Source organism: Grampus griseus (genome assembly GCF_964374135.1).
Source record: "Grampus griseus genome assembly, chromosome: 2".
Lineage (NCBI taxonomy): Eukaryota > Metazoa > Chordata > Mammalia > Artiodactyla > Delphinidae > Grampus > Grampus griseus.
In genome coordinates, this window is record NC_139018.1 from 114,496,344 (window position 1) to 114,512,938 (window position 16,595).

The 16,595-nt window shown below is 36.2% G+C and overlaps 1 protein-coding gene across 2 annotated transcripts in view; it reads right to left on the reverse strand.

The window, feature by feature from the left end:
• The window catches only part of MYO9A (myosin IXA), a 221,325-nt gene that overhangs the window by 171,999 nt on the left and 32,731 nt on the right, over positions 1 to 16,595 (reverse strand). For both annotated transcript variants that reach the window (XM_082648185.1, XM_082648184.1), the window contains exons 8-10: positions 15,950 to 16,039; positions 12,062 to 12,178; positions 10,082 to 10,216 (exon numbers count right to left, since the gene is read on the reverse strand). In XM_082648185.1, the coding sequence (XP_082504311.1) occupies positions 10,082 to 10,216; positions 12,062 to 12,178; positions 15,950 to 16,039 (342 nt within the window). The remainder of the gene's footprint in view (positions 1 to 10,081; positions 10,217 to 12,061; positions 12,179 to 15,949; positions 16,040 to 16,595) is intronic.

Consider the following 16,595-nt stretch of genomic DNA (forward strand, 5'->3'; position numbering starts at 1 on the left):
AATTCATACACACTGAACTTCAGCAAAATAAAACTCTTACAACACCTTTCAAAAGGTGGGGGGCAGGGTAGTTTCCCAAATTTCAAGACTAAATAACTCAAAGCTCACATACTAGCAACTATGCAGAACTCTCTTATGAAGCCCCCATTGGTCCTTCCTTAATTTCTATACTAGGAAATCTTCTTTTATTCATCTCTGTGATGCTTTAACTTCTAAACTGTCAGAAAGATGCCCCTGAGCACAAAGAAGTTACGTTTCTACACTGCACTGATATTTAGGCACCAAATAAATATCCTGCTCATCTGATGGTTTTATTATTTACTGATTACACTTGCACACTTCTCTACAAATATGGTGTTTTGTGAAATAGTGATTTTGTAATTTTATCATTCTTTCCGTATTATCATTATCCTGTAAAGAAAAAGTGGACCCTACTATAAACTACAGTCATTCTAATTGGGAAAGGTAAATGCTTAATTCTTTCCTCGTAATTAACAATTTCACAAGTAAGTAATGCTATACAAAGGTCACCCCCAAGCAGTGGTAAGAAAGTCTTTTCCCTATTCTTTTTCAGAGCATGGATAAAAAGCATACTAAATAGTACGAGCATATGGATTTTTATCGACATTACTAGCAGTCCAAAATCCTTTCTCATCCCCTTTTCCCAATGATGATTCAGACCCTCTTGCCCAAAGTTAACTATTATCCTAATTTCTAATACCATTGATAAGATTCACCTGTTTATAAATATTATATAAATAGAATCATATAATACATATTCTTTTCATCTGGCTTTTTTTCTTTTACTCAACATTATGTTGTAGGATGCACCTAAAGTTCATTCATTTTAATTGTTGTAGGGCTGGGGTTGTGGAGTACAACATTTGCTCATTTATGCATTATTGTCCAGGCTGCTTTCTCAATGTAACAGCAGAGCTGAGACCATACGGCCCCCCAAACCTAGAACACTGATTTGTCTGGTCCCTTTACAGAAAAAGTATGCCAAAATCGGCTACGGAGATTAAGTCTCCAACTTTAATATATAACTTTAATAATAACAACAGAATCATGTGGAGAGCTTGTTAAAAACAGAAGCCACAAACCCAGAATTTGTGAATAAGTAGGTATAGGGTGGGATCCTATATTTGTATTTCTAAGGAGTGCCCAGGTGATGTCAATGGTACCAGTAGGGGTAGGAGAAGAACCACTCTTTGAGAACCAATGCTGTTGAGTATTTATATAAAATGTATTCACCTATTTATATACTATTAATAGACATTACACTTATTTCCAATTTCTGGCCATTAAAAATAATGACATTATGAACATTTCTATAAAAAACTCTTGTTGAACATTTACATACATTTTGTTTTTTTTTTTTTTGTTTATGGCAGTTTTATTCATCATAGCCCCAAACTAGAAAATACCTAAACGTCCTCCAGAGGGTAAATGATTAAATAAACTATGGTGTATATATACCAGGGAATACTACCCAGACCAAAAAAAAAAAAAAAAAGAATGAGTGACACATGCAAGAACTTGGATGAACCTCAAGGAAATTATGCTGAGTGAAAAAAAAGTCAACCTCAAAAGGATACACACTGCATAATTCCATTTATGTAACATTTATGAAATAACGTAATTATAGAGATGTACAGAGCTCACTCAGATTTCATCAGGTATACATGAACTCATTTGTGTATGTAGTGTGTATGTGTGTATATGTGTGTGTACTCTACAATTTTATCACATTGTAGTCTTGCACAACCACTGTCACAAATAAAGATACGCGACTGTACCATCACCATAAGGTGATGGTGCTACCCCTTTATAGCCACACAATTCCAATCCCTAACCCCTGGCAACCACTAATATGCTGTACATCTCTATAATTACATACATTTTGAGCGTGAAACCACAGGCTTATAAACTACACATGTATAACCTCAGAAGATACTGCCAAACAGCTTTCTAAAGTGGTTGTACCAATTTATGCACCTACCACCAGTGTAATGGGACTTTTCAGTGCACAGTATTTCTCTAATACTTGTATTGTCAGACTTTTCCATTTTAGTCATTCTGGTGAATGCTTAGGAATATTTAATTATGTTTTTAATTTTATTTTCCCTAATGACTAATAAGTGAAAAATCTTTTCCTATGTTTACTTCCCATTTGGATGTTCTCACATGCCTGTGTTCCTGATAAAAATTCTTAGAAAACAACCTTGCCTTGTTCTCAGTCTTAGGAGGAAATCATTCAGTCTATTTCCATTAAGTTTGACATTAACTGTTGGTTTTTTTGTAAATGCCCTTTATCAGGAAGTTCCCTTCTATATGTATCTAGTTTGCTAAGGGTTTTGTTTTGTTTTTAACAAGAACGAATATGTAAATTTATCAAATGCTTTTTACATTTCTACTGAGAGCACCATGAATTTTTTCTTTTGTTAATAGATGAATTAAATTGATAGGTGGTTAGATGTAACATGCAACAGGAAAAACACCATTTGGTTCTGATGTATTATCGTTTTATATATCTTGCTGGATATATATTTGTTTAGAATTTTTAAGTCTACATTTATGAGTGAAATTGACAATTTCCACTTCTAATAATATCCTTCACAGATTTAGAAAGCAATGTTATCCTGGCCCCCAAAATGTGTTGAGTAATTGTCCCCTTTTTTTCTATTCCGCATAAGAATGTATGTCAAACTGAAAATAATTCTTTCAAAGTCAGCAGAATTCATCAGTGGTGTCATTTTGGCTTTCGATGTTCTTTATGGAAAGGTTTTTAATTACATATTCAATTTCTTTAATAGTTCTAGAGTTAAACTTTGTATTTCATCTGTGTCAGTTTTGAAAAGTTTTTTCTCATATCATTTAATAAGGCTTACAGACATGAAGTTGTTTAGTATATCCTACTATCGTTTTAACATGTGTAGGATACACAATTATGTGGTCTTTATCATTGGAATTCTGGCTATTTACATCCCTCTCTGTCTCTCTCTCACACCAATTTCTTAAGGGTTATATCAATGTTATTAGTCATTTCAAAGTATTACTTTTCACTCTGTTGATCCTCTCCCATAATATATTTGTTTTCACTTTTATTTAATCTTTTTTTCTTTATTATTTCCCTCTTTCCACTTTCCTTTGGTTTAGTTTGCTGGTCTTTTTCCAATTTGTTAATCGTTGCTCTTCAACCTTAAAATCTTCTAACAACTATAAAATTTTCCTCTAAGTAAATCATTAGTCACACTTCTTTAGTGACTCAAGTGCACCTTTAGTCACAAGTTTTAATATGTAATATATTAAGTTCAATATATTTTCTAATTTTTTTCAACTTCTAGGCTATCTAGAAATTCATTACTTAATTTTTAATCATAAAGTATTTTCCAGTTATCTTCTTGTTATTGGTTTCTGATATAAATTCATTATGGTATTGAGATCTGTGTGATTTCAAAACTGTGAAATTTGACCCTTGTTTTATGGTCCAGTATATAAGCAAATTTTGTAAATTTGCAGTTATCTATATATGTCAGATAAGTATTTGCCTTAAAAATCTTCTATATCCTTATTTGATACAGGCCTCAGACCCAGGGAAATTGACATTCTGACATCAAGGGCAGGCAGAACTAGGTACCCTCAAAAGCACCCACCCAGGCTTCCCTGGTGGCGCAGTGGTTGAGAGTCCGCCTGCCGATGCAGGGGACACGGGTTCGTGCCCCGGTCTGGGAAGATCCCACATGCTGCGGAGCGGCTGGGCCCGTGAGCCATGGCCGCTGAGCCTGCGCGTCCAGAGCCTGTGCTCCGCAGCGGGAGAGGCCACAACAGTGAGAGGCCCGCGTACCGCAAAACAAACAAACAAACAAAAAAACGCACCCATCCAATTCTCTGGGTGCTTTACATCTTCTGTATCCTTACCAATTTTTTGTCTGCTTGTTCTATCAGCTATTCAGCAAGGTATGTTAAAATATTCCACTAAAATTGCAAATATGTATTTGTTTTTAGTTTTATCAATTTCTTGTTTTATATACTTTGAGGCCGTATTATGAGGTACCTATAAATCTGGAATTGTATACTTTCTGATGAACTAATCCTTTTAGTATTATCAAATACTCCTTTTTTTTATCTCTGGCAATGCTTAAAGTGTGACACTAATACAGTTATATCAGTTCTTTTGTTTTTGTTAAGGCTTGCTAAATCTTTTTCCATCCTTTTACTTTTAACCTTTCTGTATGCTTATATTTAAAGAGTCTCTCTTAGAAGGAACGATTTAGTCTTATTTTACATTCAGCCTGACAATCTTTGGCTTCTAGTTGGAGTAATTAGTCCATTTATATTTAATGCAATTACTGGTATTTGTGGGATTAAATCACCATCTTACCATTTGTTATTTGTCCTGCTTTCTTGTTATTGCTTTTATACCTCTTTCTTGCTTTCTTTTGTATTACTAGAGTTGTTTTTACTTCACTTGCTTCCTATATTAACTTGAGAGTTTTATATTCTTTTATTACTTGGTGGTTATCATAAAATTATAAGACACATTCTTAACTGATCAATGTCTAACAGAGAAAAAAATCTTCTATCACTTGGCATTTAATACAAAGATATTACAATACCTTAAATTCTGTATCCCTTCCTGAATTAAATGCTATTGTACTCACATGTTTTAGTTCTACACAGACATTAAACCACAAAAGATATTTTTATCTTTGTCTAATTTTGTTAAAATTCATTTAGATTCACCCACTTTTTTACATTGTTCATTGCTTTTCATTCATTCCTGCAACTCAGTGACAACGGGAATAATTTAGTTACTGCCTAAATAACATGCTTCAGTTTTAAGGAAAATACCCCACTGTCTTCTGGCATCCACTGTCTCCCCTGAAAGACTGACTTCCAATCTTATTGTTGCTTCTTTTTTTTTTTTTGCGGTATGCGGGCCTCTCACTGTTGTGGCCTCTCCTGTTGTGGAGCACAGGCTCCGGACGTGCAGGCTCAGCGGCCATGGCTCACGGGCCTAGCTGCTCCACGGCATGTGGGATCTTCCCAGACCGGGGCACGAACCCGTGTCCCCTGCATCAGCAGGCAGACTCTCAACCACTGTGCCACCAGGGAAGCCCTTATTGTTGCTTCTTTAAAGGTACTGTTTCCCCCATCTCTGGCTGCTTCTCAGATATTGTTTTCATTGGGGTTTTTTTTTTTATTTTTTTTTTGGCCACATTGGGTCTTCGTTGCCGTGCGCAGGCTTCTCATTGCAGTGGCCTCTCTTGTTGTGGAGCACGGGCTCTAGGCGTGCGGGCTTCAGTAGTTGTGGCTCACGGGCTCTAGATCACAGGCTTAGTAGTTGTGGCGCATGGGCTTAGTTGCTCCATGGTATGTGGGATCTTCCCAGACCAGGGCTCAAACCCGTGTCCCCTGCACTGGCAGGCAGATTCTTAACCACTGTGCCACCAGGGAAGTCCCTGTCTTTGTCTTACTGTATGGCTGTCTTTATTCTTATCATGTTTTGCATTCTTAGGGCTTCTCAAATGTGTGCTTGATGAATTTTTTTTGTTTTATGTTTTAAGTTTTGGAAAATTCTCAGCCATCACTTTTTTCAAATACAGCTTCTATCCTATTCTCTCTCTTTCACATACATCTTTCCAGAATTCCTGTTACACAGATGTTAGACTTTTTTACTATGCCCTATGTCTCTTACACTGTTTGTATTTTCCTCTTTTAGCTTTATTCATCAGGCTGTTATTTCTTCTGGCCAATCTTCCACATCACTAATTTTCTCTTAAGCTATATCTAACAAACTGTGAAAAACTAATGTTTTTAATTTCACTCTACTTTTTAGTTCTAAATTTTTAAAATTTTCCTTTAGTTCTAAATTAGTTTTAAATTTTCCTAAATTTAGGATTTTTAAAAAATTTTGTAGTTCTTTAATAAAATTATCACTTAAAAAAATTTCTTGTAACCACTGTTACTTTAAAGTTCATGTCTGATAAACTCATTATCTGGATCCCCTATGGTATATAGTCTATTGTCTCACTTGGTTCTTATTCATGTTGGTTTCCTTCCTTGTATGTCTTAAAAAACAAACAAACTTCTCAGTTAAAAACTGAATGCTTGTATAGGAAAAAGTATAGAGAAAACTTTAGCACTAGAATGATTTCTTCCTCCACTGGAGACTGAATTTGCTCTTAGCAGGTGGCTAAGAATGCTGGAAATTCTACACTATTTTAACCCAGTGAAGAACTGAGATTATTTTAAACTGGGCTTCAGTCCCTATGATGCCTTCACTATTTCTGCTTTACCTTTACTCTAAGATATAACCCATTGAGGTCTTCAACCTAAAGCCTGTGGGAGTTGCCAGGGGGTTCCTCCTTGTTCTTTAATCTGGAGAAAACCCATTTAGGCTTCTCAGATTCTCAAGCCTGACTCTTTCAGAATCTGGCAGCCCTCTACCAGAACAGAAATGTCTCTAGGAACAAAGCAGTCCCCGAATGCTGGGCTCAAATCCCGGGTTTCGTGCTTACATATCTAAGTCCTATAAAACTTCACTTATTTGAAGGTACTCCAATGCTTTCAAATATGTTTTGTTCAGTTTTTTTTTAGGTGTTCTGCAAGCAAGTTTCGTCAAAATTTCCTAGTCTGACATCCCCAGAAGTGGGATAGACAAAAGAACAACTCACTAGATTATGAACTCCACAGTAAGATACCTGAACTCTAAAATGTCTATCTTCAGTGCCTAACAGTGCCTGATACATAATTGTTATTCGATTTACTGATGAATCAATGACCTAAGGAATAATTCTAAGCAAGTAAAGGAAATAAGAAAAGAGCCGTATTACAAATTATAACAGGAAACAGATTTTCAAATCACAGAAACCTCTTTTCATCTGTCTCTTATTCCACATTATCTCTATAAATACCTTGATTCAGGACTCAGAGTCACTCTCCCATACTACTTCAACTGGCTCATGGATTATGTCCTTCTCTCCAGTTCACCTCCCTTCAATCCATCTTCCACAGTTCCATTTCAAATCCTCTGCTAAATATACTTCAAATAGCTCCTCATTCTCTAAAAAGAAAAATTCTAATCTTCTCTGCACAACTCTCTGACCCCAGGCTATTTCATCAAACTTATCTCCCTTCCTGCCTCCATCCTTATGTCCTATATTTTAGCTATATTGAATCATTTCCAATTCATCAAAACTGCTGTGCTATTCTATGCCTCACAGTTTTAAAGATACTGTTACCTTTGTTTAAAATATCTTTTCCCCACTGACAGTCTGGTGAGCTCAACTTTCTATTCAAAACTCTATTCCAGAATCACCCCTGGGAAATCTTTGCAGACTTTCAGTAAGTTCTAATCAATTTCATCCTTTATATCACTACTTTACCTTATATCTGATTACCTTATACCTATCATCCTGCATGGCACCTATTACATCTCTCTCCCATCCTATGTGCATATGTACTAATTTTGGGCAAAATTTAGAAGTGAACTTCAGTAATCAAGATTTTCAAGATGTTTCCTCCCAAAGCATCTTTGGTACTTTTTTATTTCTGTGTTTTATTTATTCAAAAAATTTAATCTACTTAACTGATTCTCTATTCAACTGAATTTAACAAATAGTTCCTGAGTACCCATCTCATAACAGGTACCAGACCAGTGATACACAAATAAATAAAACACTCAATATTTAAACTGACTTAAATCTCTTATTTCCAGAAAATCCATTTTAAGTAGAAAAACATGAGGAGGGAGAGAAAGGAACAATAAAGTAGATGGGGTGCGGGCTTCCCTGGTGGCGCAGTGGTTGAGAGTCCGCCTGCCGATGCAGGGGACATGGGTTCGTGCCCCGGTCCGGGAAGATCCCACATGCCGCGAAGCGGCTGGGCCCATGAGCCATGGCCGCTGAGCCTGCGCGTCCAGAGCCTGTGCTCCGCAACGGGAGAGGCCACAACAGTGAGAGGTCCGCGTACCGCAAAAAAAAAATAGATGGGGTGGCAAAAAGTATAAATTTTCTCTAAGCTTTCCAAAATTACATCAAAAGCTTACCCATTACATCACAAATAACAGAAGAAAATACTGAGACTTAAAAGAAAGAAAAAAAAAGCTATACCTTAGTATCTATGTCTTTTGATCCATAATTCCACCACATTGCCCACAACTATGATATGCAGGGTAGCAAATAAATGAGGACCACCCACCCACCAAGTAGTTTTGAACACATTTTCCATCAACTGTAAGGTTTTATTTTTATACATGTTTTTAGGTAAGGCATTTCTCATGGCTCCTCCATGGCTAATCTAGACTTCTAAATAAGGTAAGAATAATTTCAGTTCACAATAAGAGAACACCTTTCTTCTTCAAAAGCAATTTAACCAGTCTTCTGTTTAATGATCCACAGAGCAATTGATGCTTTTCTTTGAAAAATACAAAACGCTGTCAACAAAATGCATTCCTCCACCCCTCCAACACACACAGCCATTTTAGGAGATAAAAATACTGATTTAGCATAATCTAGTAAAAAGAACACTGGATTGAGTAAAGAAACCAATCCCAGCTCAACTTTTGATTAAAAGCAAGAATTATGAAGCCAGAGTGTTTTGAATACAGGCTTTAGGCATCATTTGCAACACCAGAATAAAAAGAGTACCCACTTAAGAGTAAGCACTACATATATGTTAGGTGATATTATAACAAATAATACTATCTTTTAACAGCTCTATAAAAGAGTCTAGCTAAAAGGTCATGTGTTAAAAACTTTAAGGAATTATCAAAATGGCCAAGACTAATGCTGCTTGTGTGAATATTAATCAGTCCTTATAACTCTTGAAGTAAAATAGCAGTGCTTAAAGCCAGGACAGAGGACGGCAAGCCTCAATGACAGGAAAGACCTGTTGTGGTTTTCTGTTCGTTTATTTTCTTCACTATTTCCTTTGAGGTGAATGTGAACCCTGCTTCTTTTTTTTTTTTTTTTTTTTTGCAGTACACGGGCCTCTCACTGCTGTGGCCTCTCCCATTGCGGAGCACAGGCTCCGGACGCGCAGGCTTAGCGGCCATGGCTCACGGGCCCAGCCGCTCCGCGGCATGCGGAATCCTCCCAGACCAGGGCACGAACCCGTGTCCCCTGCATCGGCAGGCGGACTCCCAACCACTGCGCCACCAGGGAAGCCCCTTGCTTCTTTTTATACAAACTGAAATTCTGGGCTACAATCTCAACTTGTTACTGAATTCAAACTTGACTTGGAGAAAGAGCCCACATTTCCTTCAACCCTGCATTTACCCTAAGAATTGTCATAGAAACTGATGGCTTGCTCTTTCTATACTAGTTCAGTCAATTTGAACTTCTCACAGGAAATATCTAGTTACTCATTTTGGTCTCTCTACACTGTCCTATTTCTTTGTATCCACATTCTGAGCTCATTTGAGATTCTGTTAATAAGCTCCTCTATCCCATCCTCGAACTAAGAAATCAAAGGAATCCAACAACCACACTTAACATTACACACACAGCGACCAAGCCCATGGCGGCAATTAAAAATCAAAAACATCAACAAAAATGCAAAACAAACCCGTATTTTTTCATTCAAAGGTGCAGTCAAACAAGCACATATTATTGATTCTAATACTTGAGGCCTATTAAACAAAAAAGAAAACCCTGTGTGATAAGGCCCCCAAACTATGCTCTGATCTGTCATTTGCTTACACTAATATGAAGTCAATAATATCTATATTGAAATACAACATTTAAAATACTTATCACGACTATGACTCAAAAATTTATGGAGCTTCCCTGGTGGCGCAGTGGTTGGGAGTCCGCCTGCCGATGCAGGGGACGTGGGTTTGTGCCCCGGTCCGGGAGGATCCCGTGTGCCGCGGAGCAGCTGGGCCCGTGAGCCATGGCCGCAGAGCCTGCACGCCCGGAGCCTGTGCTCCGCAGTGGGAGAGGCCACAGCAGTGAGAGGCCCGCGTACCGCAAAAAAAAAAAAAAAAAAAAAATTTATGTGTGTGTATGTGAAGGTGGGGGTTAGGGTTTAGGGAGCAGGAAGGGGGCAAGTGTACACACATTCAGGTACTCACCTGCTCCAATTTAAAGATATGCTGATTAAAGTAGTGTTGTAAGCGTTCATTAGCAAAATTAATACAGAACTGTTCAAAGCTGTTATTTTCATAATCTTCAAACCCAAAAATATCAAGAACACCAATGGACAAAGTCTATGAAACAGGAAAAAAAATTATGGTTAAAAAAGGATGCTCAAATTTATTTCATGAATAATATTCACAATGTAAGTAACAAAATGTTCTTCAACAGCAGTAGAGAGGAAAACTTGGGGGACCAGTGTTCAGTCAAAATATTACTATAAATGAAAAGCATGTTAGTTCTCTTTTTCTTCATCTTTTTCTTTTTATCTTAGTTATAAAAATAGATCCAAAGTTTTAACACATGTAATTCATTGATTACTGTACAAAAATGTGCAAAGCAGAGTTAATGACCTGTTACCTCAATATCACAAATCTCTAAAACCCAAGAGACAGGGAAGGGAAAAACAGGCTATTGGAAAGTCAGAAGGTTACTAAAGTAAAGCTAGGTTACTCCTAGCTATGCCTGGTTATGCCAAAAGGATCATGCAATTGTTCCTAGTTTGACTTCTCTATCCCAATAAAATTCTGCATTAAGAATCAAGCTAACAGGTATGTTTAAATTAGTCTTACACAGGCTAGAAATGAAACTGGATATCATAATATGTGGTTTCTTGAAGTTAAAACTTTAAAAATTTTTATCAAAAAAAAGAAACACACAAGATTTATGACATTAAACAGTTCTAAAAGGATTATAACAAAAAACAACAATCCCTTCTCCACCCTCAATTTCTGCTCCATAAAGTCAACAACACTCAAATCTTTTTAGTTGTTTGGTAAAGAATAGTATAATATAGTAAAAAATGTTTATTCTTCTATTTCTTGATATTTTACCTCCAGAAATTACCTTCTAACTTCTTACTATGGATGATAAATATTCAGTTCTAATATCCCAAACCACCATTCTTCTCACCACCCCACCTTATTCTTAAAATACAGTTGTATGACAATTTTGATTAAATGAAAATAATTTTTCTCCACTGGTGCTAAGAGAGATACTGGGCAAACTGATGTAATGAGTGATAAATAGTAAGAGACTTTTAAAAGTCTCCATTAAGAGTATTTTGTGTGATTAATACTGCTGACTAATTCTAAGCCCTTACAAAAAACAGTGAAAATAATGATCTTCAAAAATAAGTCAACTTGGGACTTCCCTGGTGGCGCAGTGGTTAAGAATCCACCTGCCAATGCAAGGGACATGGGTTCGAGCCCTGGTCTGGCAACATCCCACATGCCACAGAGCAACTAAGCCCATGCGCCATAACTACTGAGCCTGTGCTCTAGAGCCCGCAAGCCACAACTACTGAGCCCACGTGCCACAACTACTGAAGCCCACACGCCTAGAGCCCGTGCTCCACAACAAGAGAAGCCACTGCAATGAGAAGCCCATGCACTGCAGTGAAGACCCAATGCAGCCAAAAATAAAATTAATTAATTAATTAAAAAAAATAAGTCAACTTGGTATATTAGGTTAGAATTAAAATCAACTTTCTACCTGTGGGCTTACTCAAAGCATGAAAAGGTCATGTAAGAGCAATTTTACATTTAAATATTTACGTTTTACATTTAAATATTAAAAATAATGAGGTCTAGATATATTTCAAGACATAACCAGGTAAAAAAAAATACAAATTAGAAACAATACAGATAGCATGATCCTATTTTTACGTTTAAAAGCAACTCTGTACATGTACATCTATAGGAATGTAAGTACATAGGAAAAAAGCTCTGGAAAGACACACACAACAGTTTTGCTGAATAGGGTCATAAAAGCAGAAATAAGGAGAGAAATAACAGGGAATACAGATAAAAGGTGAACTTATTACTCTATATAATTCTATGTTTTTAAATTTTATGCATTACCCATTTTATTAAAACAGTTTTTCAGGAAAAATATATTATAATCCAATATATGTCTACCTTGGTATTTTGCTCCAAATCTTTACTATTCATAAGTGCATGATTAATCCGAAAAACTATCCAGTCAAACAGGGCACTATATAAAGACTTAGCCATGGAGTTCCTCACTGTCACAGCCTGGAAAAAAAAAAAAAGTTAGGAGTCTAAGTGAAATTGGCAACAATCTGACTAAGATACTATAACAAAGTGTTTTGTTCTCATTCAAGAAAGAAAGCTTATTATCCTGAATTAGAAATTAATTTTTCTTTCAATATAAATAACCTACAATTGAAGTTTTTTATATATACTCATTAATTTAATCCAACTCAGGGAATCCAGGCTTAAACTTCCATGAAAGATAAAGGAAACAAAACATGAGTCCACACATTTCAAAACACTTTTACTGAAAACTGGGGTATATATTTCACCTAGTAAAGAAGGTAGAATAGGAACTTTATAAATAAATGAACTTTGCCAACTAAAGTGGGGAAGAGTATTCCAGGCATAGGAATCAATTATCAAAAAGGCATCAGTTATCTGTGGAATCCTAGTCACACCACCACAATTACACTCCTGGCTGTCTTCAGCTTGTCATCCACAGTAACCTTTAGAATTTCTCCATCCCCAAACAGTAACAATTCTTTCATTATGGAGTTATGTGATTTACTTTTTCCCCTCACCTCAAGCCTTCCCTAGTTTATGGAAACTCTCCGTACTATCTGCTCAATTTTTGTGTAAATCTGAAATTAGTCTAAAAAATGAAGTCTATTACTTAAAGAAAATCCAACATTTAGAAAGTACCGCAACCTAAAAAGAGGGTTGTGGGGCACGTATCTTAGACAGCTGAGTCCTAGAACTTAAAAGAATACAAATGCTAATAATTTATGTACTTCTCATCTAGGGACTTATTTTGCAGCTTGTATATTCAGGTACATATTTATATCTATGTTCTTAATTTTAGAGGAAGTAGAGAGTGTTGATTAAGAGCTAGACTATCTTCCAGTCCCGGTTTCTCTACTTATTCCAGCTATTTGACCTTGGTCAAGTTACTTAAACTCTTAGGCTACAGCTTTTTTTACATTTGTAAAATGGAGACAATACTATAACCGACCACACATAGATGATGAATGAATTTCTGAATTTCAGTGGAAAAAAAACCCCCTCAAGTTTCCAGAACAAAAACTACCTACCTAAACTATCACCTACATAGGAAAGAGAAGACAGGTATTAAATTCTCTATCTTCAACACTAGACACTTGAAAATAATTGGAAAACGTTTAGAAGTTCTGAGAGAAAAAAGGATGTGGCCCTAAAAGTCTATTCTTAGGCAAGTTATCAACCAAGTATCTTTAAAATAAAAAGAAAATCAATAGTAGAATATATAGAGAGAATAACCATTCTATTTTCCCCAGAGGAGAGGAAAAAGAATAAAGACAATCTGATTAAATTCAGCAAAAGCAAAATATTTTAAAACACACAGTAAGAAAACATGTTCGTTATCACAATGAATATAAATGAGTTGAATTTTGTAGTTAAAAGAAAACCTCCATATCAAATTAATAGATTTATAGAGAATCCAAATATACCAAATATACAAATATAATGCCTATTTACACCATAACTCCCAATATTATACTTTTAGCCTCTTTTCTCTGAAATGCAGTCCTGCCTATCACAGCTTAACCTCAATAAGCCCAAATACCAATTAATTATTTTCTCACTCAAATAAGATCTCGTTCAGTGTTTCCTGTCTCACTGAATGGTACCAATATTCTACAGTTGTGTTTACCAGAAAATCAGGATTCATCCTTGACATCTCCTTCTTCCTCCCTGCTTCCCACTAAGCAAATCATTGCCCAATCTTGTTGCTTTTACCATCTAAATTTCTTTCTTTTTAAATACATCCATTTCTCCCTATCAGTAGGTCACCATTCTAGACATAGCAGCAAGCATCTTTCTCCTCAGGAGTACTAACTACTATAGCCTCCAAACTCATCATTCCACATTCACTCTTGCCCTCTGGGTTAGAATGATTCCCATCACCAGGTGTACATGTTCTCTATATCCTCTCCCAGTAAGTGTGAACAGGACTGTAAATGATGGATTTCACTCCCATAACTATCTTTTGTTATATGACAAGGGTGAAGGGATTTTAAAGATATAATTGTGGCCCAAAATCAGCTGAATTTTTTAGTTAACCCAAGAGATACTGTCTTGGGTAGAGCTGACTTACTAGGGACTGAGCCCATCCATCAGAGATTCTCCTGCTGGCCTTGAAGAAGCAAACTGCCATGTTGTGTACAGGACCACATGGCAGGAAATGGCAAGTAGACTCTAGGTGCTGAGAATGGCCCCTAACAGCCAACAAGAAATTATGGATCTCAGTCCTACAACTGCAAGGAAGTGAATCCTGTCAACAACCTGTGAACTTAGAAGAGGATGTTGAGTCTCAGATAAGATCACAGCCATCATGAATATCTTGACTTCAGCCTGGTGAAACCCTGAGCAGAGGACCCAGCTAACCTGTGCCCAGACTGATGATTCATGGAAACTGTCAGATAATAAATCTGTATTATAGTAAGTCACTAAGTTTGTTACACAGCTATAGAAAACTAACACGCTCTCCTCCAACTAATTTTTTCACACTGCTGCCAGATTGTCCTTTAAAAAATATCTAAGGCAACTTTTTTGCTTAAAACCCTTCTTTCCATTGCTCTTCAGACAAAATACTAGAATCCTCAAGGACTGCTCTTCATTTTACTCATAATGCCTAGCACAATTCCAGGCACAAAAAGTGTTTTCAAATATTTACTAAACAAATAAATATACCAAACAAACATAAACAAAAATAAAGCAGGGGCTACAAAAATAATCTCAAAATGTTAAAGTTAAACATGTAAATAAACATAAAGAAATATTTAATAATGAAAAAAGTTGAGAAAGAAAATATAAAAGCATTGAACTTTTATGTAAAAGATGAACAAAACTCTTAAAACGGTTTGGCTTTTTCTCTTGTCTAGAAAGGAGCTCTCAAAGTTGGCAACTATAAAATACGATATAAGATACCTGACATAATGAAGAAATGTGGACCTGTAGGTACAATCAGGAGAGACCCCAAAAATGGGATAAATGGATCAATGGGATAAATTAATCAATGTCTGCCTAGAAAGCATTCTCTACAGTTAAATCACTGTTTCCCCACCTCTCTGACTTCCAATCTCATATTCCTGTCCTATCTTTATAATTGTCAGTTTGATTTCTCAACACTTTCATAAAACTTCACCATAAAATAGTAGGTTTTTCAATAACTTTCCTACTCCTATACACCTGAGTGGTATAATAGTAATATTGGCACACTATAGCAATAAAACTTACCTGGAAGCTTTACTATACAGACGATATTTAAAGCCATGGGACTAAGTGAGAAAATCTAGATAAAGAGTATAGAGAAGAAAAGATAAAGACTGTCCTAGGGCACCCAATCTTTAAGAAGTCAGGAAGAAAAGAAAAAACAAACAAAAAGAACTGCAAAGGAGAGGCCAACAACGAAAAAGTAAACCAAAAGAATATGATGTGCTGGAAGATATGATGTGCTCAACAAGGAATAATCAATTGGGTTAAGGACTGCTTATTTATAATTCTACCTACCATCTACTTATCCCACAGTAATACTATGAAACTTAAAAACGGTGATCAGATTGAGATCACTGGAGAAAAATGTAAGCGTATTGCTTAAAATTACATTCAACTTTAAGTTTCCAAGTTGACAGAAAGTTCACGATAAATTTCAAGAGCCCAGAAAATATTTCAATCCATACTGTTATTTTCATTCTGTTAACAGAAAGAATATAAACCTAAACTTCTAAAAATGTTCAGAGTTCCTTGATTTCAAAGAAAATCTATTCATACCTCTGCCAGTTTGTATGGTAAAATAAGCTTTTCTCCCACTGTCACGGTCTTCCTTGTAACTAGTGCTTCAAATAGCATCTCTTCTTTAACCTATACAGCGGAAAAGTAAATTCAATATAAAAGATTTATGACTATGGTTGAATTATTTATTGAAAAGTCAAATAGAGAAAAAAATTACTGAGATTAGTAAATATGCAACAGAGAAAAAACAAAAAGACAATACACTGGGCAATTTAAATATTGGCCAAAGTGGAATTTAAGTGTCCCACTCACCATACTTCACCATAAAAAAGACACAAAGGGTAAATAAGACAGATGGGTCTTTTTATTTTTATTTTATTTATTTATTTATTTTTGCGGTACACGGGCCTCTCACTGTTGTGGCCTCTCCCATTGCGGAGCACAGGCTCCGGACGTGCAGGCTCAGCGGCCATGACTCACGGGCCTAGACACTCCGCGGCATGTGGGATCTTCCCGGACCGGGGCACGAATCTGTGTCCCCTGCATCGGCAGGCGGACTCTCAACCACTGCGCCACCAGGGAAGCCCATGATTCGTCTTTTAAATGCAGAAAAAAAAATTTAAAGAATGAAAAACCACCCAATTCATTTTAAGGAGCTGATTTAATGCTGACACTAAAACCTGAC